Source organism: Ruditapes philippinarum, unplaced genomic scaffold (genome assembly GCF_026571515.1).
Source record: "Ruditapes philippinarum isolate M1 unplaced genomic scaffold, ASM2657151v2 ctg8502_1_1_1_1, whole genome shotgun sequence".
In the NCBI taxonomy this organism is placed as follows: domain Eukaryota; kingdom Metazoa; phylum Mollusca; class Bivalvia; order Venerida; family Veneridae; genus Ruditapes; species Ruditapes philippinarum.
Genome location: NW_026863811.1, coordinates 1 through 27,334, shown reverse-complemented (window position 1 = coordinate 27,334; position 27,334 = coordinate 1). Strand labels below are relative to the sequence as shown.

The 27,334-nt window shown below is 34.1% G+C and overlaps 1 protein-coding gene and 1 long non-coding RNA gene across 4 annotated transcripts in view; both read right to left on the bottom strand.

The window, feature by feature from the left end:
* Nucleotides 1-22,453, bottom strand: part of LOC132723402 (platelet endothelial aggregation receptor 1-like) — a 31,761-nt gene extending 9,308 nt beyond the window's left edge. Inside the window, exons 1-7 of one of the 3 annotated variants that reach the window (XM_060708115.1) lie at nt 21,912-22,453; nt 20,702-20,726; nt 14,545-14,676; nt 13,542-13,667; nt 4,344-4,472; nt 1,731-1,856; nt 562-690 (exon numbers count right to left, since the gene is read on the bottom strand). In XM_060708115.1, coding sequence (XP_060564098.1) covers nt 562-690; nt 1,731-1,856; nt 4,344-4,472; nt 13,542-13,667; nt 14,545-14,676; nt 20,702-20,720 — 661 coding nt within the window. In that variant the 5' untranslated portion in view covers nt 20,721-20,726; nt 21,912-22,453. Of the gene's footprint in view, nt 1-561; nt 691-1,730; nt 1,857-4,343; nt 4,473-13,541; nt 13,668-14,544; nt 17,695-20,701; nt 20,727-21,911 lie in introns of those variants that run through there. The other 2 variants (XM_060708117.1, XM_060708114.1) reach the window with 2 other exon arrangements.
* LOC132723401 (uncharacterized) lies at nt 9,273-12,175 on the bottom strand. The gene is made up of 3 exons (XR_009624740.1): nt 11,895-12,175; nt 10,288-11,604; nt 9,273-9,890 (listed from the first exon to the last, which is right to left on the bottom strand). It is a non-coding gene; the product is annotated as an uncharacterized LOC132723401 (long non-coding RNA).
* Nucleotides 22,454-27,334: the final 4,881 nt, after the last annotated feature.

The window sequence follows — 27,334 nt, the reverse complement described above, 5'->3', positions numbered from 1 at the left end:
AATCCTATTATAAACATATAAATATATTTTGAACATTGTTCAACAAGTTTGGTCTGATTGCTCAATCGAACTCAACCAATTACAATATGCATGAATATAGATTAACACAATGTACCGTTAATACTTAATTGAAAACACTTGGATAATAATTTTGAATATAACATATTCGACGAACAGATGTACTAACAAACAATTATATTGACGTATTTATCATTTGACCAATGTATGCTAGAAAACCTTTAGACATTTGATCAACGTAATAATAGTTCGACCTCGGTTGGCTCGAACTACCGATCTCTCGAACAAATTTGCATAGTCCCCCCAAGTTCGAGCGAACGAAGTTCGACTGTATTTATCTTTAAATCTAACTTATACCTTGCATGTTACACTAAAGAGCTAAAATTTGTGAGCAGCAAAATCATGTACAGTATGTCTTTTTTCCCTTTGTTTCTTTTGTTTCTTTTCATATCTTTACCAAAATTTACAGATAATAAGTGGACATTTTTTATCTTTAACTAACTTAAATATCATTTGACAAAACAAAAACAATATGACAATGACCTGGGGTGACAACACAGCTGCCACTATTTGGTGTATATCCATTTTTACATGCACAAACTCCACTGGAACACTTTAGATTAGAGTTTGCAGCACATGCAACTGACGCTGAACATGATCCTCCAAGTGTTCCTGAAAATTGCAAAATATAAACAAACATAAAAGTTTGTTATTCAATATTTATAAACACCTTATAAATCAATAAAAGGCTGATCTGAGTCTGAATTGAAAACAAGCATAATCATTGAAGGCGTCTTCTTGAAATACTGATCTTTCTCTTAAATAGGACATTGCCTCCCCACCTTACCTACCCCCCCACCCCACCCCTCGACCTAAAAATAATAGAAAAAATATCAAATAACATAATGTGAGTCCTTTTTTGAAAACTCCAAGAATTTTTATTTTCAAGGTGACCTATTCAAAAATGGCAAAAAAAAAGTTTAGGAGGAAAAAGCACTGATAATATAAATAATAAGACTTATTAAATCAATTGTTATTCTCATTGTAATTTCTGTTTTGTATGTTCCCTCAACCTGATGGATTTTGGTAATTTTTGGTAAAATCAGGAAAAAAAACATACCCAAATTGAAATGTTATTTTTAAGCTTAAATACTGAATGTAAACTGTTTCAAAATTTATGCATCCTTTCTTTTTTTATATAAAGATTAAAGGGTAAATACAAACTCCAAAACAGTAACTATATGATAATGGAGTTGTCATACTTGGCCCCAACAACCTTTTACAAGATTTAGTCTGGACAAAAATTATGCAATAGTCTACTTTAGTATCTCTATTACTGTCTATACAGAATACAAAATTTTAAGTGTGAAAAACTCCAATTTTAAACATGTAAAGATACCTCCAGAAGAACTAATTCTTTCTTTATGCTAGATGCTAAGCTTCCTCATAAAAAAGAAATTCACAACCAGGCAGATGATTTGCTGCAGAGACTCTTCTTTATATATGATGATGTTGAAAGTTAAAATGGTGAGATATATAGAGGAATTATTGAATGAGTGCAGGTTTAAATTACTACATTTATTAAACAAGTTGAATAAAATCATATCATGTGAGCTTCATGTAACACTAGTATAATATTGCTTTTATTAAATTGCTTTATTTCACTCCTGCAACGCAGTTTATGTGATTAATATGTTCATATTTTTACATACCATCATGTACACAGGCACCGTTGTAGAGTGTATTGTCGGCTGCACACACGCACACTTTATCTGCACTGCATGCCTGATTATCACCACTACAATCACCGTCTACAGTACACGTCCCTCCTAATAGTCCTGAATTATATCAATTAATATTAACCCTTTCACTGCCATAGGGACGGCATATGTCGTCCCTATTATTTTCAGCGTATTTGCCATATGGACGTTTTTTGCCGTTTCTATAATAATGATAATATTTATAGTAATAATAATTATAATAATAATAATAATAAATATATAGATAATTATACCATCAATATTATTATTATACTAGCAGATTTGGAAACATATATAATTATTATACTACTAACTAGAACTATCACTAAATGTGATTAATACCCCTGCAAGACTGCTTCAAAAATGAGGAAGTTACAGGTCACAGAATACCTTGTTAAAGAATTAAAATAGACTTATGGTTGTGGGCAATTAAAGATAGTTGTGGTTTTTGTATGTTGCATTTCCTTACAATATGGTTGACCACTGATGAAGTTTTATTGAATTACTCTGTAATAAATCCAGAAAGAGTTACGCTTCTTGAGCACTGCACTTTCTCTCAATTGTATGAGGTTGCATTGAATTCTAAACATTAGTTTTAAGTTATGCACCGGACAAGGTAAAGGAACAAAAGGCAATAACACTTCAAATACTGAAGATGGAGTTATGGTTATTGTACACTGCACTTCCTCATATTTCCCTTGGCCATTGTATGAAGTTGTATTGAATTCCAACTACTAGTTTTCAAGTTATGCACTGGACAAAAAAAGTAACAAAGGGCAAGAACTGTAATGAGTCAAAATAGAGTTATGCTTCTTCTGCACTGCACTTCATCTCACTGCCCTTAAATGAGTCAAGAAAGAGTTATGGTTTCTGTGCACTGCCCTTCCTCTCAATATACTTGACCAGCGTTTGAAATTGTATTGAATTCCAAATAGTACTTTTCAAGTTATGCTCTGGACATGAAAAAAAGCAATGGAAAAGTAACAAAGGGCAGTAACTCAATAATTACTCTAGACAGAGTTATGGTTCTTGTGCACTGCACTTCCTCTTAGTGTGCTTGATGATTGTATGAAGTTGTGTTGAATTTCAACTAGTAGTTTTCAAGTTATGCTCCGGACAAGGAAAAGTAACTAGGGGCAATAACTCTGAAATTAGTCAAGATGGAGTTATGGTTCTTGTGCACTGCACTTCCTCTCAAATAATGCTTGATCATTGTATTAAATTGTATTGAATTCAAACCAATAGTCTTCCAGTTATGCTCCGGACAAAAATAAGCAATGAAAAAGTAACAAAGAGCAATAACTCTGTAATTACTTTAGAAAGAGTTATGGTTCTTGTGTTCTGCACTTCCTTTTATTGTGCTTAACCATTGTATGAAGTTGTTTTGAATTCCAACCAGTAGTTTTCAAGTTTATGCCCCGGACAAGATAAGTAACAAAGGGCAATAACTCTATAATGAGTCAGATGGAAAGTAATGGTTCTTGTGCACTGCTCTTCCTCTGAATGTGTTTGACCATTGTTATGAAGTTATATTTCAATTTCCCAACCATTAGTCTTCAAGTTCTTGCCGTCCAGACAAAAGAAAGCAATGGAAAAGTAACAAAGGGCAAGAACTCTGAAATTTACTTTTAATAGAGTTATGATTCTTGTGCACGGCACTTTCCCCTTATGGTGCTTGAACCATTGTATGAAGTGTTTGAAAGGGTTTTTGAATTCCAACCAGTAGTTTTCAAGTTATGCTCCAGACAAGGAAAGGTAACAAAGGGCAAATAATCTTAATTTCATGACAATAGAGTTATGGTTCTTGTGCACTGCTTTTCCTCTCAATGTGCTTGACCAAATTTATTTGTATGAAAGTGTATTGAATTCCAACCATTAGTCTTCAAGTTATGCTCCAGACAAGGAAAATGCAACGGACATCTGGACCGACCGACCGACTGACTGGCCGACCACCAGGTGACTCCTATATACCCCCCACAAAACTTCGTTTTTGGGGGTATAATAACAAATAATAATGATTGTATTAATAAATAATATAGTAATTTCTTAGAAAACCTTCTGGCAAATAGGTGATCAATAAATAAGTAACCCTCTGGCAGCGAAAGGGTTAATTCAATAAACATTGGTAGAGGGAAAGGGTTTGGGGACGGGTCACATTCAGGGTTCATTAAAACCGTGCTAGAACCAAAGTTCCACGACTATTCAAATAATAATTTAAATCAATTTTACATTATACCAGTAGAATTTGTGGAGCTGGTAAGCTTCAATATTTATAGAGATTTAGACTTTCTTTCGTCTTCATGTAGTACAAATAATAGCAACAAATTTGCTACTACTAGAAATGGGCTTATCTTAAGCTAAATTCATAACATGGACAGTACATTTTATTCTAATGTTTTGTGCTCTAACAACAAAAACTGGTTCAAGCGAGGCACACGTATTTGTAGCTTTACTGTGAAGTAAAATGTTTGTCAACTTCTCAGTACGACATGTATATATGTCTTGACAAAAGATAATATAAAGAAAAATTCCAAACATGTCATATAACAACAAAAAAATACTAACCATCAGTTATTTTGCATGCACCAGAATCTGCAGTGTACCCAGTTCCACAGGCACAGACATTAGATGTACAAACTGCATTAGTTACCGTGCTGCAGTCGGCATCAGTGGAACAACCAGCCTCCAACTTTCCTGAAAGAATATTATCAAAATGTAAATTCTGTGTTTTTTAGAATTCTAAAACAAATTATAATTATAAAGTTAAATATATTTGCAGTAGTTTTATTTTACTTTTTTGAACTAAAAACTAGGCCGTACCTTTAGATATTCTAATTTCCCCTCCGGTGACTCAATTGCTACAAGTACATCTTTCTCAAATAATCTTATTGAACAAATAATTTATAGCTGATAGATATAAATTTTAAAAAAAACATGTGAGTCAATTCTTAATGATAATATTTTAGAGTTTGTTGAGCATACAGAACTTTAATACTATAAATAATATCCCAGTTTATTATTTACAAAACAACAGTACCAGACATCAACCCTTTACACAAATAAAATGGAGTTTCTAGATTTTCTGTCACATTGTATTCTATCAAACATGCCTTGTGTTTTCAAAAACTCTTATTCAAGACTTTGACTCAACATCATCCAGGCTATGTTGACAATTTAGTATAATAATTTGTGTGACCAATAAATTTATGTATTATTCATAAATCAATATTAAAACTGAATTTATCATATGATTAATAATTATATACAGTAGATATCAAAGTTAGGGCATGTGTACAACTTAACATAATCAGGTTCAATAAAGAAAGGGCTAGGTTCTCGAAGTACTGAAAATTGCTCTATCATAGAAACTCTTCAAACTTTGCAATATGATTGTCCCGGGAAGGCTTGAAAGTAAAACATACAAATTTTGGTTTTCAAAACTATATTTTTGTTTCCATGGCAACGCAAAACAGAATACTTAAAATTATCTTTTTTCTCCATTTAGGTAAATTTCTCATTGAAAGATTCACATTTGTTTCATTTATTTATTTGAAAAAAATTTTTTTTTTTATTAGTTTCTTACAATGAAATTCAATTATAATCTCCATAGCAACTATTCTAAACATAACAAGCAAATTCGTTGAATTTATATCCCCCGCCGAGTACTGGTTATTATTAACACAACAACTGAAGACATAAGGCTTTATTTATATATTAATCATGGCATAAACAGTAATATTCTTTGAACTTGATAAATATTCAGGGCAATAACAGAGCCATAACTTTGTGTTAAATAGTAAAATCTGGAAATGCCAATGAGATGTATGCATACTACATAACTAATCAAGGGCCATAAATCTGAGTTATAAGTATCTGACTGGAACAAGGCGACTATATGCACATCTCCTCTTAGTATCCCATAAAGTTTCATTGAATTCCAGCCAGTAGTAGCAGAGAAGTAGCGAGGAAACAAATATTTTTCTATATGGATACTGCATAACTAATCAAGGGCCATAACTCTGAGTTAAAGTGTCTGACCGGAACAAGCCGACGATATGCACATTTCTTCTTGGTATTGAAGGTTCCCATAAAGTTTCGTTGAATTCCAGCCAGTAGTAGCAGAGAAGTAGTGCGGAAACGATTTTTACTCTATATGCATACTACATAACTAATCAAGGGCCATAACTCTGAGTTAAAGGGTCTGACCGGAACAAGCCCACGATATGCGCATCTCCTCTTGATATTGATGATTCCCATAAAGTTTGGTTGAATTCCAGCCAGTAGTTGCAGAGAACTACTCCGGAAACGATTTTTACTCCATATGCATATTGCATAACTAATCAAGGGCCATAACTCTGAGTTAAAGTGTCTGACCCGAACAAGCCGAAGATATGCACATCTCCTCTTGGTATTGAAGGTTCCCATAAAGTTTTGTTGAATTCCAGCCAGTAGTTGCAAAGAAGTAGCGTGGAAACGATTTTTACTCCATATGCATACTGCATAACTAATCAAGGGCCATACCTCTGTGTTAAAGTGTCTGACCGGAACAAGCCGACGATATGCGCATCTCCTCTTGGTTTTACAAAGAAGATTTTTCAATTTTTGCTATAGTTTTACACATGTAGGGAAAATGAATGACCTCCGGGGTGGGGCCAATTTTGACCCCAGGGCTTTTATATGAACAACCTTTGTAGACAATCACTAGAAGATGTTTCATGCTTAATATCTAAACTCTAGCTATTTGGTTTTTTCCAAAGAAGATTTTTTAAGTTTTTCCTATACACATATTAGGAAATTTGGAAAATCAATGACCCCCAGGGCGGGGCCAATTTTGACCCCAGGGCTCTTATTTGAACAAACTTGGTAGACATCCATTAGAAGATATTTCATGCTAAATATCTTAGCTCTAGCTCTTTTGGTTCTTTATAAGAAGATTTTTAAGTTTTTACTATGTGCATATGGGGAAAATCAAAGACCCCCTGGGTGCGGGGCAAATTTTGACCCCAGGGCTTTTATTTGAACAAACTTGGTAGACACCCATTAGAAGATGTTTCATGCTAAATATCTTAGCTCTAGCTCTTTGGGTTCTTTAAAAGAAGTTTTTTAAGTTTTTACTATATGTATATATGGAAAATCAATGACCCCCTGGGGTGGGGCCAACTTTGACCCCAGGGCTTTTATTTGAACAAACTTGGTAGACATCCATTAGAACATGTTTCATGCTAAATATCTTAGCTCTAGCTCTTTTGGTTCTTTAAAAGAAGATTTTTTTAAGTTTTTACTATATGCATATAGGGAAAATCAATGACCCCCTGGGGCGGGGCCAATTTTGACCCAAGGGCTTTGATTTGAACAAACTTGGTAGACACCCATTAGAAGATGTTTCATGCCAAATATCTTAGCTCTAGCTCTCTGGGTTCTTTAAAAGAAGATTTTTTAAGTTTTTACTATATGCATATAGGGAAAATCAATGACCCCTGGGGCGGGGCCAATTTTGACCCAAGGGCTTTTATTTGAACAAACTTGGTAGACACTCACCAGAAGATGTTTCATGCCAAAAATCTAGGCTCTAGCTCTTTGGGTTTTTTAGAAGAAGATATTTCAAGTTTTTTCTTTTGGTTGCCGTGGCAACCAGAGTTCTGCATGGAATTAAGTTCTTTGAACAATTTTCAAAGGTGACCACCAAAGGAACATTCCTGTGAAGTTTGGATGAAATTGGCTTAGTGGTTTATGAGGAGATGTCATTTAAAGTAAAAGTTTACGGACGACGGAAGGACGCCGGACGCCGGACGAAAAGCGATCACAAAAGCTCACCCTGTCACTTTGTGACAGGTGAGCTAAAAAGTTATGATCCAGGTACAAGTTTGCGGACGGCAACGGCAACGCCGACCTGACTATAACAATACCTCTACTTTTTTTTCAAAAAAAAAAAAAGTTGAGCTAAAAACTGCATGTATTTTAACATAAATAATTATGTTTTGAATTGAAATTCAATTCTAATCTCTCAAGCAACCACTATTAACAATTTTAGCTTAACAACAGTTTATGTAGTGTACAGAAAGACTACTTGTATATTAACATAAATAATTATGTTTTGAATTGAAATTCAATTCTAATCTCTCTAGCAACCACTATTAACAATTTTAGCTAAACAACAGTTTATGTAGTGTACAGAAAGACTACTTGTATATTAACATAAATAATTATGTTTTGAATTGAAATTCAATTCTAATCTATATAGAAACAATTATTAATATTCTTAGCTAAATGGTATGATATATTGAAAACTGTTTCAACAGTTTATGTAGTGTACAGAAAGACTACTTGTATATTAACATAAATAATTATGTTTTGAATTGAAATTCAATTCTAATCTCTCTAGCAACCACTATTAACAATTTTAGCTAAACAACAGTTTATGTGGTGTACAGAAAGACTACTTGTATATTAACATAAATAATTATGTTTTGAATTGAAATTCAATTCTAATCTCTCTAGCAACCACTATGAACAATTTTAGCTAAACAACAGTTTATGTAGTGTACAGAAAGACTACTTGTATATTAACATAAATAATTATGTTTTGAATTTAAATTCAATTATAATCTATATAGAAACAATTATTAATATTCTTAGCTAAATGGTATCATATATTGAAAACTGTTACAACAGTTTATGTAGTGTACAGAAACTACATGTATATTAACATCAATAATTATGTTTTGAATTGAAATTCAATAATAACCTCTCTTGCAACCACTATTAACAATCTTAGCTTAACAACGGTTTATGTAGTGTACAGAAACTACATGTTTATTAACATCAAAAATTATGTTTTGAATTGAAATTCAATCATAATCTCCATAGCAACCATTCTTAAAGTTTTAAATAATTAGTTTCATATAAATATTTATGTTTTGAATATACAACATGTAAAAAAATAAATACATAATTCCCTTTATAGTTACTTGTACAATAAATATAGTTGCATGTTATGTATGATCATCACATATATCTTTTTATAACTTCATTTGTTCATCATTTCTTTTAATATGTTTGAAACTTACAGGTGGGTTTTTTTTGAAACTTGAGGCGGTCATTTCTGTCTTTATCATGCATAACAAAGAGTGTTTCTTAATTTTGAGGCGGCCCATAATGCATTTGAGACAGGCATTTTGGCCTCCTGCCGCATCTTAATGACAACCCTGTATTTCTGGGTAACATACAATGTACTATATGGGCATTATCACTTAAAAAAAGAGGAAAGCTGCACATCTATGATTACATGAATCAGTCTTTAAAATGAAAATATGCAGATCACAAAAATGATTCATAAAAAGGTAACAAAAACATACATGTTCATTTATGAGTAATTAAGTAACAGTGCATTTTAACTTCAAAACCTTCCACTTGCAGACTTAATCAAATAAAACAATCATTGGATACATCACTTCTACAATTGTTAAGTATGTAAACAATAAGTCTGACAATATTACTGGTATGATTCCCTTTACTTATTATTCCTCTACAATACTGTCTTCCGAGTCAGATGAATCTATTGGCTGCGGCATCTCGGCAGCATCATCAAGGTATTGAGTCCAGTCTTGGACTCCGTCCCTGTCAGAGTGCTGCCTAGATGTGCCTAGATACCAAATCACCGCAGCTACATGAGAACATGTTCCAACTGTCCATGCACCAGCCCTGCACTGGCAGTACCAAGCCTTGACATGGTCTGAATCATATTGAATCCAAACAAAATAAGACTTGGATGATAGATGACAACTTTGAAGCCTTACTCTCAACAAGTCTTTTGATTCTTTAAACACCAAAATATTCCAATCTCCATCAAGGTACTCTTGTGCACATGATGGGCAAAGTTTCATTTGGTAGGTACCAAGAGTCAAAAGGATTTTATCTCTCATTCTCTCTGCTACAAGTGTGTCATCTATTAAATCTTTGGTTGCATTTAGAGGTGAAAGATATTTGTTACATACAGGCACAAATAATGCGGACATAATCACCAATGTACGGAATTTGATTGGTAGGCAATACATGGTCAAGATACTTCCATCTCTTTATTCGAGCATTTGATGCTTCAACTACCCATCTGACCTGAAAAAACAAAATAAATATATCAATTATTAGAAACACATATGTGATTTAAAAATTGAAAATCAAATGAATTGATATATTAATTTTAAAGAAAGTTGGATATCATAACAAGAGCCACCGCGAGCGGGGGCAACGCTCGACTTTTTTACTTTTTCAAATATCAAACAAACAGTTAAAACAAATCTTAAAAAAGAAAAAAAAAAGGGTTTTCTTTTTTTATTCTTAAAATGTCTGTCCAGTCACACTTGTTATTTTGTTCAAGTATGAATACATGTAGTTTCAATAAATAATCTAAGATAAAATAATTCAAGAAAATATAAGCAAAATTTAATGATCAGACTTTGACAGTTTAAATGTCATTTAGGAAAATAATGTGGTAAATTATATACATGTATACCTTTGTTACGAACCGACTGTGGTTAGCGTCCATGGTTAATAATTGTTTGGCACCCTTCGTCATGAACTTTGGCATCTGTGCTTTTATTCCCATCTCCTCCAGCACTTGCAGGGAGTCACAAAATCCACAGTCAACAACAAATATATCATTTAGCTGAGCCCAATTTTTGATTTCCTCTCTATGTTTTTCCTTACTGCAATTGGTTTAAAATTCCTGAATCACTATTTTTAGAAATTGCAAGATATGGTCCTAATACAGAAATAAAGTATCCAGTGGTGCTGACTATTACCATAGGTTTAACAAGTGGCCGCCCTTTATGTACACTATAAGAATGTCTTTGGAATTTGAAGTTTGTACTTTTTCTAATATATATATGTATGTTCCATCTAATACAATTATAGCTTGGCTGGCATTTTTAGCAAGTAGTGACTGTGATAGGGAACGAGTATGGCTTTTTATAATTTTCTTCTCTTGATATGTGCTGGAAGCCAAGATATTTAGGAACAAGTTCAGAAACAAGCACTTTTCTGATTGTATGTACTGCTCTTCTTATGCTTGATTTAGATACATCAAAAAGTGTTGAAAGAATTTTGTTTGACAATCCAGACTTAAGTTTAAACAGAAATATACCCAGTGTAGTAATGTGGCTTCTAACTGGCGTATTTCTAACATGTTCTTCAGTAATAGAGCATAAATCTAAGAACTGTTCTTTGTTCAAACCTGTTAGATTGTACAAATCTTCATTTGAAAATGTATCAATATTGTCAAATGACATTCTTTTAGACGATGAATTGGGTATACACTGTCTGACATTATTAATAACATTTTCAATTGTAGTCAGACTCTAATGATTTTACGTTATCTAAAGCATTTGCTTAGAAACCATCACAACTGTTATTCAAGTGAGTGGGGCAACACCTACTGTCAGCTGTTATTAGGGTATTATGCTTCACAAGTGTTTCTGTTCTAAGTTTTGATGGAACAACAATTAATGAAGATCCTACTTTCTTACAAATAACACAGTATGAATGACTTTTTGAAATTGTTTTTAAGTTCAAAGAAACCGATGGTGGACTTAGCAAGTGTTGAATATCATTCTTTTCTGCTGCAACAGGAACAGGACATGCTGATTTTATGGATCTTTGGTTATGCTGAGATGGATATGCCAGTCGGCTACATTTTCCACATATGTAGTTAGATTTTGTAGTTTCAAGCATGAAGGTTTTTCTGAGATATCTAATAAGATGTGAATTCACAGGCCTCCTTTGATGTATCTTTAGTCTTTTCCCACACAAAATACATGGAGTTGGAGCCATACTAGAATAGAATTTAAACATTATAGGATTAAATTAAATAAATTCAGTGTCAATTGATACATCTAGTTTAATGAAAAAGATCTATGTTTAAAATTTCTCCATTATCAATTAAAAAGATAAGTTAAAAATAATTGATTATAATTGATTATAACTATTACAAGTAGTATTTCTTTGGTTACCACTTAACCAACACTAGTTTGTTTATAGAAATTATGAAAGTATTATTTGAATAGGAGCTATGAAATATTAAATCTAGTATGACATATATATATAAAAAAAAAAAAAATGTACCTCCATCATCTAGGTTTTGAACTCTGATCCTCTAACTTGCTAGTTCATTGATACATCCACTGCGCCATGATGGCTTTGGATAATCTGAGGAAGATGAATATAACTATATAATTATTCTACTGTGTATTTTTGAAATTAATTCACCCAGATTCATAGATTGTCATTTGATCACAAATATCTATTCCGACAGTACAACATTATTTCGTGTTGTTTTTTTTACCAAGTCATATTTAACGGACGAGAAGTAGGCTTATTGTCTGCAAGTGCAAGCAGATCAACACTTTTAACTGGCACTGCGAAAGAAAAAGAAACATGAAATAATAAAGAATATGTTTAACATACCTTTATATGTCTACGTACGTCAAGTATTTCAACAAATGCCGCATAACAATGAAAATGTGCACGTTGTTTATAATGAAGAACTGACAGTAAGAGTAGTGCCCCTTGCATCGTGTAGACTACTTCTAACGCATAACAAGTTTACACGGAATTTAATTGTCAGACTTCAGGATACATGCGAGTGAGTAATGAAAATATCATTAATGCATGTTAGTTCTAGCTACTGTCATTTGCCAAGTCACAACAAAACCAAATAGTGCGTTTGGACCAGCATGGCTCCAGACAAGCCTGCACATCTGCGCAGTCTGATCAGGATCCACGCTGTTCGCTATCAGTTTCTCTTCTTCTTATAGAGTTTGTAAACAAACATCATGGATCCTGATCAGACTGCGTGGCTGGGCAGGCTGGTCTGGATCCATGCTGGTCGCAAACGCACTATGTTGTTGGTTTTGTCATGACACAGCTCATTTATTTTATTTTATTCAAATAAAATTTACAAATACAATAGCAACCAATGAAAGGAAAGCCTGCAAACAAAGGCTTGTAATTCGACCCGAGTCACTCGTAACTTTGACCATCGGCCAAGTATATTACATCGAAATTAAGAATGAAGGCACTATTTCGACACCTTGAAATTTAGTTTGCCAATTAGTTGATAGATGTAAAGTATGTGTGAAATATCTAAGTGTCAGGAAAATGCTTCATATTTTTTTCCATTTAAAAATATGGCGAAAATGACGAAAACACGTGAAATGTATAACATAGGACTTTTTATTTCGTACTTTACTTCTTCCAGAAATGAATTTTAATAAAAATTTTAGACCATATTTAGAATGAATAAGTATCATGCCTGCGTGTTATGTTATTAGTTTTAGTCTTTGTATTTTATTAATTTGCTGGGCCAATTCACATGTTTCATGAACCTTAATAAGCCCTTTATCAAAATTAATTTATATCAATATCATAATAATAATATTATAGTGTATATTGTCAATTATTTGTTAATATAGCAAAATAGTTAAAGGTATATAATCAATAAAACAACATTAACAAGTAGAAATTCTGTTAAGGATAAGCACAAATAAGTCAAATCAGAGTCTGAAAGGACAAATGAACCCTCATTAAACATAGAATACACAGTAAAATCTGCCCAAAAATTAGCCAAATCAGCCTCAAATTAAGTCAAACCAGCCCAATACATTTTTATAAAGTCACATATCAAATATGAAAATCAATGTGAATCAATTCAGGATCAGTAACAGCAATGTCATAAATCAGTTCTTAATACATGTATAAGGCTAAACATACCTGTTTCTTTACATGTTCCTGAAGTATCTGTAAAACCACTCTTACAAGCACAAATCCCATTTGTACATGCTTGATTAGAATCACTTGTACAATCACCATCAATAGAACACCATCCTCCTAGTTTATCTGAAATATATTTGTATGAATAGAATATATATTTCACTAAAATCATTTAGGTTTGAAATGAGTTACATACATAAAATTACAAGTATTTATCGAATTATATATTGGTGTATCACTGATATTTATCATCGGATTGATGTATTGTCAATATACATTGCACTGAATTAATGATAGCCCTAAATATAGCTGACATAACAATCGTTCATCTTCTTTTCAGTTTTTATGCTTATTTCAAATATCCTAAATTTTTTATAACATTACTCCAAAAGGCCAATTGTTAATTTATATTTTTAAATGGCATTTGCATGGCTAGAAATTTAAAGTTAATTGATAGAAAAAAATAATGACTTTTTTGATGATCTTTAAAGAAACTAAAAATATTTTTCCAATAGCACATAATTTATGATGTCAAAACGAGGCAAAAAAATTTACTTATCACACTCAACAAGGATGACTTTTTGGCAGCGGACATGCAATTCAGACCATTCAATGTTTAGAGTGTCCCTAACAATAGGTAGATTGCAACAGTGCTTTATAAGCAGATGTAGATTACACTCTCAATTCCAAACATTTATTAAAAAATTCCATGGTTCCGAAGATTTTACTCTGCGTGCATGTACCCCCTTGCCTTCAATTATTATATGTGAAGAATTTATGTATACAATTGGCATACTTAGAACTGACATAAATGGAAAAATACCTTATATTGGGAGATCACAAAAACAACAAATAAAGAGAGAAAAAAATTGGAAATGTTTAAATCATTTTTTGGGAAAACCAGTTTTTTTAGCAATTGAAAATGGGTTCACATACTACACCTCTCTAGAAAAATACACTATGGTCCCAACAAAATTCTTACAAAATGCAATAATAAACATACTTGCAGAAATGCAATTTCCCTTGTATTCTGCGAAAGTCATTTCACATTCACACACTGCATTAGCAGTTACACATCTTTTTACATAAGTTCCTTTACAGGGTATTGTATCTGAACAGAATCCTCCTAGTGTTCCTGTAATTTGTTGTAAAATAAAATTTAAAAGCATTGTTTTTCCTCATAACTTAATCAAAGAATGAACATTTATATAGACAATAAAATCATGATAAAATGGACGGTACATAAAGATATACTATAAATCAAAGAACAGAAGTACAGTCAGTGCATTTGTCAGGGTTCAAACAGAAATCCTTCAAGCACTTTTCAATCGTTTCAAGGCCAATTTTGCATTTTCAAAGAGAAATGCCCAGAAAAAATTTCCAGCAAACAATCAAGTTTCAAACAAATACAGATAAACTTTGTTCAATCAAACTTGGATCGCTCGAATACCTCCCTTCGCTCGAACTCATCGGCTAGTCCCGGCAAAATTCCTATATAATATATATATATTGTTCTACTTTGGATTGCTCGAACACCGATCGCTCGAACTCTCAAACCTGATCTCTGGTCCCGGCAGAAATATAGTGAAAATCACACCTTTTCGGTCAAACACAAAAAGACAACAAAAATTTGGGTCAAAATGTTTAAATGACAGTCAGCAACACATGTTTTTAACACCTTGTGATCGTAACAAAGGCAATAAATGTTAATTTATACAAAATAAGAGATGTTATAACCGATTTATTTGTTATGATAATATTGTTTATTTGCTGTTTATGGTAAAGCTACAAAAAAAATAACTCATGAAATAAGTGAAATATGCAAAAGACAATAAAGAATGACATGATGTGTACTCGAACAGCTTTAATTACAACCTTGGTTTAAGTAATGTCAATTGTATCCAGGGGAAATTGACATCTTAAAATGTTTGAAGTCTAAATCCCCACCCTAAAGACAACCATTTCTGTCTAAATTCCCACCCTTGAGCCTGCTTGGTGCATCAAATGCCCTGGGGGTAGTGGAGAGGGTAACTATCTAAGAGATCAATCAATAAATAAAACTGTGAAAAACAATGAAAAAAATATAAGTACAAAGGCTTATCATTAGGAAAATAATGAATTAAGATTAATGGGCCTCTGAAGTATGGTAGGTAAAGTCCCAATGATTACACTTTTTGTATTTTCTGATCGCAAGATCAGTAAATACATAGCTAACATCCACGGTCTAACACAAAATTTCCTCACAGACCTAACAACGCAAAGTAGTTCTCACTCAAAACTGCTTAAAACCAGCAATTTAAAAGAAAGAATAATTTTTAATGTAGGCATTGAACGAATTACAGTGCATTAAAAGTTTACATTAGTCAATAGAAATATGAGGTTGCAATCACAAATTTCGCGGATGAATATCTTTTTTACCCAATGAAAAATGTTCGACTATTTCCGTAAAGCTTAATCAATGAAAATGCTATTTTTAGCTATGTCGATTACCGAATACTCCAGAGCGTAGTACACAAATAAATCTGACTGTCGAGTAATGGAATATATACATGTCGGACTGTTTTGGCGAGAAGATTTTCGCTAAATTATTTTCATCAGTGTTTAACAACAGGTTTATCGTGAACAAAATACCTCGAAATTATTAAGGCATACATGCCATAACGTCCCGGATGCCCGGGATTGTCCCGGAAATCAGATGTCTGTCCCGGAGATGTCCCGGGCATCGATTTGATCCCGGAAAAAAATCATTATATTTTGCAAAATTTTCATAAATTTTCTTAAATCAAATCTCGCACATTTCACCTCTCGATCATAAAACATATTCTGACCTGGTACACATAATACACAGGAACGTTGACACAAGTTTACAAGTTTACAATATACAGCCCCCCAATTATCGACTGTCGATTCCCCTCGGCAATAGCTTTCTTCATGCATCAGCAAGTTGAATTCGGCAGCGTTTAATGGTCGGGTTAATTAATGGTTTACGGCCCTTAACAATTATCGTTAATCCCCGATAATCATTAATTTTTAGATCAATCGCTAACTTGCCGAAAGTCTAATTATTACAAACAATGTAAATATATCTATCTATCAAATAAAAAATTAAAGGTGTCATTGCTGTGTTTCTTTTTATGACTGGAAGGATTGCATTACGTGACATGTAGTAATTATCACGACTTTAAAATAAAACGGGTGAAAAACATGGCTGCACCCATTCACCGGGTTTATAACTTACAACTTACTTGCTTTTAGGGAATAATAAATGAAATAAAGAAATACTATAAAATGATAAATATGTCGACCTAAAAGACTACTTATAAAACTAGTAAGTTAACTGTTTATCATTAAAATTCAGGAGAAAGTCGTACGAATTTAATTACGTTATACGATTGACACCCCACCAACACCCCCCCCCCCTTTCCCACAACTGCCTACACATCCATTATTGCCGCAATGAAAAGTGTCCCGGAAAGCTGTCCAAAAATTATGGCATGTATGATTAAGGATTACAAATACGAAATGAAAATTCTCAATTTTAGAATTACAATATATTTGTTTTTATTCACGCTACATATGTATAACTTCACTGTGGTGCAGAGGTAGCGCGCTCGTTTAGGGTGTGAGAGGCCTAAAGTTAAAATCCTTGTCGAGGCAACATTTTTTTTTGAAGTGTCTTTTTTAAGGAAGTTGCCACGATATGCAAGGATAAAGTGTGGCTGTAATAAAAAATGAAAAATGATTTTTGATGCAACTCTAAGCATGCAAAATTACATATGTATCAATCACAAACTGTTAAACGCAGTCGCTGCGTAAGATGAATAATAGTATAAAAAAATAAACTTATACAGGAAAGATCAGAAAATACCACAGAGCATGCAGCCCTTTGATTTTATATGTATCAATTTCAGTTTAATAACTTTGATAGTATTCAAATGATTAGACTTAGAAGAAACTTATAAAATGGGTATTTTCAAGTAATAAAGGCCTTTAAGGGGCATAATTCTGAAAATAATGCATCTTAGTATGGTAGTGGTAGTCCCACTAAATACATGTACATGTACCAATGCGGACACGGACGCATAATCGATGGTATAAGCTCTAACCCTTTACCCAATGAATATGTGTTTTAACGCATATGCGACCAGTGCAGATCCAGATCAGCCTGCACATCCATGCAGTCTGATCAAGATCTCAACTCTTTTCAGTCAAAAATTCTTTTATGGATATAAAATAGAAACATTGGAGATCCTGATCAGACTGCACGGATGTGCAGGCTGATCTGGATCTGCACTGGTAGCATATGCGTTTAAACACGTATCTATGGAGTAAAGGACATTTAATATTTATATTAATGTTATATTTTCCTAGAATAGTTTTGCTACAAAATAAACCTAGTAACTTTGTTTCTGACTCCACATGACCCAGTTTCTATAGGGATGGTAAGCATGCTGACCAAGTTTAACAAGATATGTTTGTAAAACATGTATGCCCCCTATCAGCAGCCAATTAGTCATGTGATAAGGTTATTATGCATGACTTCTGACCCAGTGATCAAACAATTAATAAGGGTTATAAAGTATCTACTGGTCATGACCTTGACCTTTGACCCCTTGACCCAAAACTCAATAGGGGTCATCTGCTGGTCACGACCAATCATCATACAAAGTTTGAAGTTCCTAGGCCTAGGCGTTTTTAGTAAATTGATCAGAAACCGTTTTTACCTACAAGGTCAATGTGACCTTGACCTTTGACCCCTTGACCCCAAAATCAATAGGGGTCATCTGCTGGTCATGACCAATCACCATGCCAAGTTTGAAGTTCTTAGGCCTAAGGGTTCTCTTATTATTGATCGGAAACCGTTTTAACATACAAGGTCAATGTGACCTTGACCTTTGACCCAAAAATCAATAGGGGTCATCTGCTGGTCATGACCAATCACCATGCCAAGTTTGAAGTTTCTAGGCCGAAGCGTTCTTTAGTTATTGATCAGAAACCGTTTTTACTTACAAGGTCATTGTGACCTTGACCTTTAACCCCTTGATCCCAAAATCAATAGGAGTAATCTGCTGGTCATGACAAATCACCATACCAAGTTTGAAGTTCCTAGGCCTAAGCGTTCTTGAGTTATTGATCAGAAACCGTTTTTACTTAAAAGGTCAATGTGACCTTGACCTTTGACCCCTTCACCTAAAACTCAATAGGGGTCATCTGCTGGTCATGACCAATCATCACACAAAGTTTGAAGTTCCTAGGCCTAAGCGTTTTTAGTTAATTGATCAGAAACCGTTTTTACCTACAAGGTCAATGTGACCTTGACCTTTGACCCCTTGACCCCAAAATCAATAGGTCATCTGCTGGTCATGACCAATCACCATACCAAGTTTGAAGTTCCTAGGCATAAGGGTTCTTAAGTTATTGATCGGAAAGCATTTTTACCTACAAGGTCAATGTGACCTTGCCCTTTAACCCCTTAACCCCAAAATCAATAGGGGTCATCTGCTAGTCATGACCAATCACCATACCAAGTTTGAAGTTCCTAGGCCTAAGGGTTCTTTAGTTATTGATCGGAAACCTTTTTACCTAAGAGGTCAATGTGACCTTGACCTTTGACCCCTAGACCCCAAAATCAATAGGGGTCATCTACTGATCATGACCAATCACCATCTCAAGTTCGAAGTCCCTAGGCCTAAGGGTTCTTTTGTTATTGATCAGAAACCGTTTTTAATTAAAAGGTCAATGTGACCTTGACCTTTGACCCCTTAACCCAAAATCTATACGGGTCATCTACTGATCATGACCAATCACCATACCAAGTTTGAAGTTCCTAGGCCTAAGGGTTCTTTTGTTATTGATCAGAAACCGTTTTTAATTAAAAGGTCAATGTGACCTTGACCTTTGACCCCTTGACCCCAAAATCAATAGGGGTCATCTACTGATTATGACCAATCACCATACCAAGTTTGATGTTCCTAAGCCTTAAGGTTCTTAAGGTATTGATCGGAAACCGTTTTTACCTACAAGGTCAATGTGACCTTGACCTTTGACCCCTTGACCCCAAAATCAATAGGGGTCATCTACTGATCATGACCAATCACCATACCAAGTTTGAAGTTCCTAGGCCTTAAGGTTCTTTAGTTATTGATCAGAAACCGTTTTTGCTTACAAGGTCAATGTGACCTTGACCTTTGACCCCTTGACCCCAAAATCAATAGGGGTCATCTACTGATCATGACCAATCACCATACCAAGTTTGAAGTTCCTAGGCCTTAAGGTTCTTTAGTTATTGATCAGAAACCGTTTTTGCTTACAAGGTCAATGTGACCTTGACCTTTGACCCCAAAATCAATAGGGGTCATCTACTGATCATGACCAATCACCATACCAAGTTTGAAGTTCCTAGGCCTTAAGGTTCTTTAGTTATTTGATCGGAAACCGTTTTTTGCTTTCAAGGTCAATGTGACCTTGACCTTTGACCCCTTGACCCCAAAATCAATAGGGGTCATCTACTGGTCATGACCAATCACCATACCAAGTTTGAAGTTCCTAGGCCTTAAGGTTCTTTAGTTATTGATCGAAACTGTTTTTGCTTTCAAGGTCAATGTGACCTTGACCTTTGACCCCTTGACTCCAAAATCAATAGGGTCATCTACTGGTCATGACCAATCACCATACCAAGTTTGAAGTTCCTAGGCCTTAAGGTTCTTAAGGTATTGATCGGAAACCGTTTTTACCTACAAGGTCAATGTGACCTTGACCTTTGACCCCTTGACCCCAAAATCAATAGGGGTCATCTACTGGTCATGACCAATCACCATACCAAGTTTGAAGTTCCTAGGCCTAAGGGTTCTTTAGTTATCACTCGGAAACCATTTGGTCTACGGACCGACGGACCGACAAGTGCAAAGCAATATACCCCCTTTTTTTCAAAATGGGGGCATAATTATGATTGAACCATATCTGTGGCCTCTTAGAGTGTTAAAACACTAAAAGTTGAGGACACCTGAGACTTGCAAAGACAGACATTCACCAATCACAATAGCTTCGTGCTCACAGCTCAGGTGAGCTAAAAACTTACAACACTTCTTATTTAATTTTATCATTAAATTTAACACAAAAAGTCATTAAAAAGGACATTCTTCCTCCTTCTGCGGTCAAACCTGGACACCACTTCCACATTTACACCTGAAATAGAGGGCATTTTTATTACCTTTAAGCGCGTGTCAGACTTTATTAAGGTCAGTGTTCCCATTTACGCACATATGTGCGTATTTTACGCATAAATGCCAAATTTTCACGTACAGAAATTTAGGCAAGAGGGTAAAAATACGCACAGAAAGTCGGAAACTTAATCATGTATAATTCAAAAATTATTATTTTGAGCAATTTCTCAAACAAAAATCACTTAAAGTGCATTGAAATTGATGAAATGTGAGAAAATCTCCAAATTCGAAATGAAGTTGCCAGACCCCCCACTGGGAATTATTGCCGTAAATTACAAATTTGAAATTTTTGTTTTATGATGCCTGTAAGAATAGCCGATGAAAACAATCTTGAAATATTAAAAAATATTAATTCTAATATAATTGTAATCAGCAACAACTGGAATTGTGAATGTTTCTGCAGAAAACAGACACATTTTCATTTGTCACATATTTTCGCGATGCCAATTTTGTTATCCAAAAAGGAAGCTTTGTTTTGTTCAAAGGTGTGTAGTAACGATTTATATGCTGTTGATAAATTAAAATAACTTAAATAATGGTTACATTTATTGAGATGGAGGTATAATTATGCCAGTATGTGTTGGTCACAATGAATTTTACTTAAAGGGGGTGGGGAGTGGGTGGAGTGAATCTTGAAGAAAATAGATTAGTTGTCTGATGTATGGTTTTGGAATTATCCTTTAATTTCATATAATTATTGTACAAATTTATGAACCCCCTAAATTTTTTATTTCAAAGGTGAGGGGTAAAAATACCCACAATGAAAAATAGAAGTGGGAACACTGAAGGTTCATTTAAATTGGACCAAAAATGTTCTAAGATTTGACCTAGTGACTTAATTTTTGACCCCTCATGACCTAATTTCAAACATGTTCTAGATTTCATAGAGATGAACATTTACACTAGGTTTCATGAAGAATGGGCCAAAAATGTGGCCTCTAATGTGTTCACATTCTTTTTCTAAGATTTGACCCGGTGACATAGTTTTTGACCCCACATGACCCAGCTTTGAACTTTGCCGAGATTTCAGCCATACATTATAACCAAGTTTCATGAAGAAACAACAATTATAGCTCACCATGAACACAATTTAGCTACAAAAAGAACTGAAAAAAATTTCTTAAGCTGGGTTGCATGGTGTACTCACAATCTGGTGCACTCTCCTCAAGAGCCTGGTTCGGAGCAGGAGCCCGGATGGGAGCTTGAGCCGGGATAGGAGCTTGAGCCTTGATAGGAGCTTGAGCCTGGAAAGGAGCTTGAGCCTAGATAGCAGCTTGAGTCTGGATTTTTTAAAAACTAATAATTAAGTAGCACAACTTAACAAAGATTTCAAACATATATTTTGATAGATAAAACAATAGGTTGTTTTTAATTCTATTGGAACAAAAATGGTACTGAATTTTGTTTTTTGTTTTTGTTGAAAACACATAATTTTCTCAAAAATCTGCTAGTAGTCTATCAAACAAATCTTTCAATTATGGTGGGTAATCACATGATATGGAGACCACATGACATGGTATCGCAGCAATTGATAATCTTTCAGATTCAGGTGTCCACGTGAGAAATCTTTGTCAATATCTTTTGTTTAACAGAAAATATTTTGTTGAGAGCATGCAGAGTATGCGTAACTGACAGGACTTGCAGTAGCTATCAGTGACATTATAAATAATATTGTACTTTTTCAGGAGAATCCACCAATTTTAAGTTTAAAGGAACATAATGCTTTTGTGAGTAAAATTTCAATCATACTTGTCCTCTTATTGAAGAAAATGGCTCATTTCCGCATTACTTTTCGTCAGAAATTATTTTTATCCAAACATACCTCCAATTATTACATTTGCACTACATGGGCGCAATATATTTATCGCGTATTTTGAAGATTTTCTTTCATGTCTTTAATAAATCAAATGCAAATTTTTATGCCCCCCACAAAGTGGGAGCATTATAGCGTTGCACTTGTCCATCCATACGTCCCGTAATCTTGTGAACGCAACTCCTCTTAAACCAGATAGCAGATTTTGCTTAAACTTCCAGGGATGAACAACCTTATATAATGTGTAGATGGTAGTAAAGGAAGGAATTTTCGCTGCGACCAAATTTAACAGAACAAGCAATTATCATAGTATTGCAAGCAATCCATAAGTCCCCTACCGGTAAGAGCCCAAGCAACATTCTGAAGGGCCATTCACTTATGTTCCTATTTTAAGTTAATTTGTTGAAAAAGTTCTTTAAAAGTGATCACAGGAAACAGTTTTTATGTACAGACAGACGTACTGAAGGACACTCTAAAGTTATTTTTTAAACATCCCTGTTATCAAAATATATCATTTTTAAAATCCTATCATGATTGAAGAAGTTGGAGTAAAAATTACCAATTTCTCAAAAAAAAGTCTAAGTTCAAAAAGGGGCATAATTCTGGAAATAGTCTTGCTAGAGTATTGAACACTCACAAATGTTGAGTGACAATAAGAAACATTTATATGAAGTTTGAAGTAGATACATTTAGAAAAAGAAGTTATTAAAAAAAAACAATGTTTTTTTTCATGAAAATTTTAAGTTCAAGGGAGGTAATTCTGATAAATTTTGTACTAGAGTTGTAAACCTTGCCACATATGATATGGCTGATGACAAGCAACTTATATTTAAATTTTGAAGAAAATACCTTAAGAAATAAAGAACTTATAGTGAAAAAACTTAAAAACTAGAATAAGAAATCTTGAAATTCAGTCTATTTGTTGCCATAGCAACCAGAATTTTCAACATAGGAAGATAAGAAAAGGATGTGCATAATTTCCATACTGCCATCTACCCATATGTCAAGTTTCATAAACATATTTTCAGTACTTTTTGTGTTATCACTGGATCCAGGTTATGTGTAAAATTTGCCATATTTTCAGTCTATTTGTTGCCATAGCAACCAGAATTTTCAACATAGGAAGAAAAGAAAAAGACGTGCATAATCTCCATACTGCCATCTATCCATATATCAAGTTTCATAAAAATATTTTCAGTACTTTTTGCGTTATCGCTGGATCCAGTTTATGTGTAAAATTTGTCATATTTTCAGTCTATTTGTTGCCATAGCAACCAGAATTTTCAACATAGGAAGAAAAGAAAAAGACGTGCATAACCTCCATACTGCCATCTATCCATATATCAAGTTTCATTAAAATATTTTCAGTACTTTTTGCGTTATCGCGGGATCCAGTTTTGTGGACGGACGGACTGACGGACGGACAGACGGACTGACTGACGGACGGACGGACGGACAGACGGACGGAGGGTAAACCTAAAGTCCCCTCCGGTAAACCGGTAGGGGACTAATTAGGGCCCTTTGTTGATTTTTTCACTATATACTTTGTAGAAATTTTGTGAACGCAACTCCTCTTAAACCGGATGGCAGATTTTGCTTAAACTTCCAGGGATGAACAACCTTAATGTGTAGATGGTAGTAAAGGAAGGAATTTTTGCTTCGACCAAATTTAACAGAATTATGGCCCTTTGTTGATTTTTAGTTTTCAACTTGTGGCACATATAGTCCAAAAAATATTTGACCTAGAGTCATAAGATTGACAGAACAGTGGCATGTGGGGGCATCCTTGTCCTATGGACACATTTCTAGTTACATCAGAATTCTACTTGATGTCAATGGAGTGAATACTCTTTCATTTCAAATGAAAGTTACAAATGCATAATGGGACTTTAAGATACCATGTAACGTGGTCACCATATCAATGATTCCCCACCATGTCAATGATAAAATACGCATATTTAGACCACAGAAGTGCAATACCCCTTATGTTTTGTATTGCTTTCAGAAAAAAAAACAGTTTTTCTGGCCTCAGACTCATTTAATGTTGGGGCAATCATTTATGAAATTCCATTCATAATGTCATTGTGCCCGAATACCTTTTTCGAAGAATGTGTCTCGGCCGCCTTTGCATCAAAAATGAAAGTACACATGTATAAACGGATGCATTCGTATGGAGAATTTTCATTGGTCGTGTGAAAACCTTAGACTAATGAAAATACTCTGTACAAAAAAATAAAGAGAAGAGCACTATGCAGAACCATTAATTGCATTACGATTTGGAATTTGACATATAGGAAAAAATGATGTTTTGATTGAACAATAATATATTTTGAGTTATATATTTATATGCTCAATACAAAAAAATATCCATTCATTTCGAATAAACTGCCGTTTTAATAGTCGGGTAATTTTGACAAAAACCGAGCGGTCAGGTCTCTGTCGAGTTACACTTGAGGTGACTTCTAGATTGCATATCTTCTTATAACTTAAAACAAGAGGGCCATGATGGCCCTGAAGTCGCTCACCTGTATGTAGGCCCCCGGAGCGGGGCCAGTTTAAACCCCAGGGCTTTTATTTGAACAAACTTGGTAGACACCCATTAGAAGATGTTTCATGCTAAACATCTAAGGTCTAGCTGGTCAAGTTTTTTCTCTACACATATAGTTAAAAACAATGACACACCTGGGGCAGGGCCAGTTTTGACCCAAGGGCTTTTATTAAAACAATCTTTGTAGACACTTACTAGAAAATGTTTCATGCTTAATATCTAAACTCTAGCTATTCGGGTTTTTTCAAAGAAGATTTTTAAGTTTTTGCTATACACATATAAGGAAAATCAATGTCCCCCGGGGCGGGGCCAATTTTGACCCCAGGGCTTTTATTTGAAAAAACTTTGTAGACACTCACTAGAAGATGCTTCGTGCTTAATATCTAAACTCTACCTATTTGAGTTTTTTCAAAGAAGATTTTTTAAGTTTTTGTTTTACACATATAAGGAAAATGAATGACCCCCCGGGGCGGGGCCAATTTTGACCCAAGGGCTCTTATTTGAACAAACTTGGTAGACATCCATTAGAACATGTTTCATGCTAAATATCTTAGCTCTAGCTCTTTGGTTTTTTTTCAAAGAAGATTTTTTAAGTTTTTGCTATACATATATAGGGAAAATCAATGACCCCCTGGGGCGGGGCCAATTTTGACCCCAGGGCTTTTATTTGAAGAAACTTTGTAGACAATTACTAGAAGATGTTTCATGCTTAATATCTAAACTCTAGCTATTTGGGTTTTTTCAAAGAATATATTTAAGTTTTTGCTATACAAATATAAGGAAAATCAATAACAACCGGGGCGGGGCCAATTTTGACTCCAGGGCTTTTATTTGAACAAACTTGGTAGACACCAATTAGAACATGTTTCATGCTAAATATCTTAGCTCTAGTTCTTTAAAAGAAGATTTTTTAAGTTTTTACTATATGCATATAGGGAAAATCAATGACCCCCTGGGGCGGGACCAATTTTGACCCCAGGGCTTTTATTTGAACAAACTTTGTAGACACTCATTAGAAGATGTTTCATGCTTAATATCTAAAATCTAGCTATTTGGGTTTTTTCAAAGAAGATTTTTAAGTTTTTACTATATGCATATAGGGAAAATCAAAGACCCCCTGGGGCGGGGCCAATTTTGGCCCAAGGGCTTTTATTTGAACAAACTTGGTAGACACTCATTAGAAGATGTTTCATGCTTAATATCTTAACTCTAGCTATTTTGGTTTTTTCAAAGAAGATTTTTTAAGTTTTTACTATATGCATATAGGGATTATCAATGACCCCCTGGGGCGGGGCCAATTTTGACCCCAGGGCTTTTATTTGAACAAACTTGGTAGACACTCATTAGAAGATGTTTCATGCTAAATATCTTAGCTCTAGCTTTTTGGGTTCTTTAAAAGAAGATTTTTTAAGTTTTTACTATATGCATATATGGAAAATCAAAGACCCCCTGGGGCGGGGCCAATTTTGACCCCAGGGCTTTTATTTGAACAAACTTGGTAGACACTCAATAGAAGATGTTTCATGCTAAATATCTTAGCTCTAGCTTTTAGGGTTCTTTAAAAGAAGATATTTTAAGTTTTTACTATATGCATATAGGGAAAATCAAAGACCCCCTGGGGCGGGGCCAATTTTGACCCCAGGGCTTTTATTTGAACAAACTTGGTAGACACTCATTAGAAGATGTTTAATGCCAAATATCTAAGCTCTAGCTCTTAGGGTTTTTTAAGAGAAGATATTTAAAGTTTTTTCTTTTGGTTGCCATGGCAACCAGAGTTCTGCATGGAATTAAATTCTTTGAACAATTTTTAAAGGTGACCACCAAAGAAACATTCCTGTGAAGTTTGGATGAAATTGGCTTAGTGGTTTATGAGGAGATGTCATTTAAAGTAAAAGTTTACGGACGGACGCCGGCCGGACGGACGCCGGACGAAAAGCGATCACAAAAGCTCATCCTGTCACTTTGTGACAGGTGAGCTAAAAATACGCAAAACATGATGATGACGTTTTCCGTCAAAATTGTTCCACTGCATAACGTTGTTCCCCTTTATTCACTGTTATTTATTATATTAACATAGCAAGAATTATGAAACTTATTTCATTGAGAATACATAAAAAAATAATAATAATAATAAAACTGATAATGATAATAATAATAATTATTATTATTAAAATTTTTCTACTAAACCATTCCAATAATATTTATAATA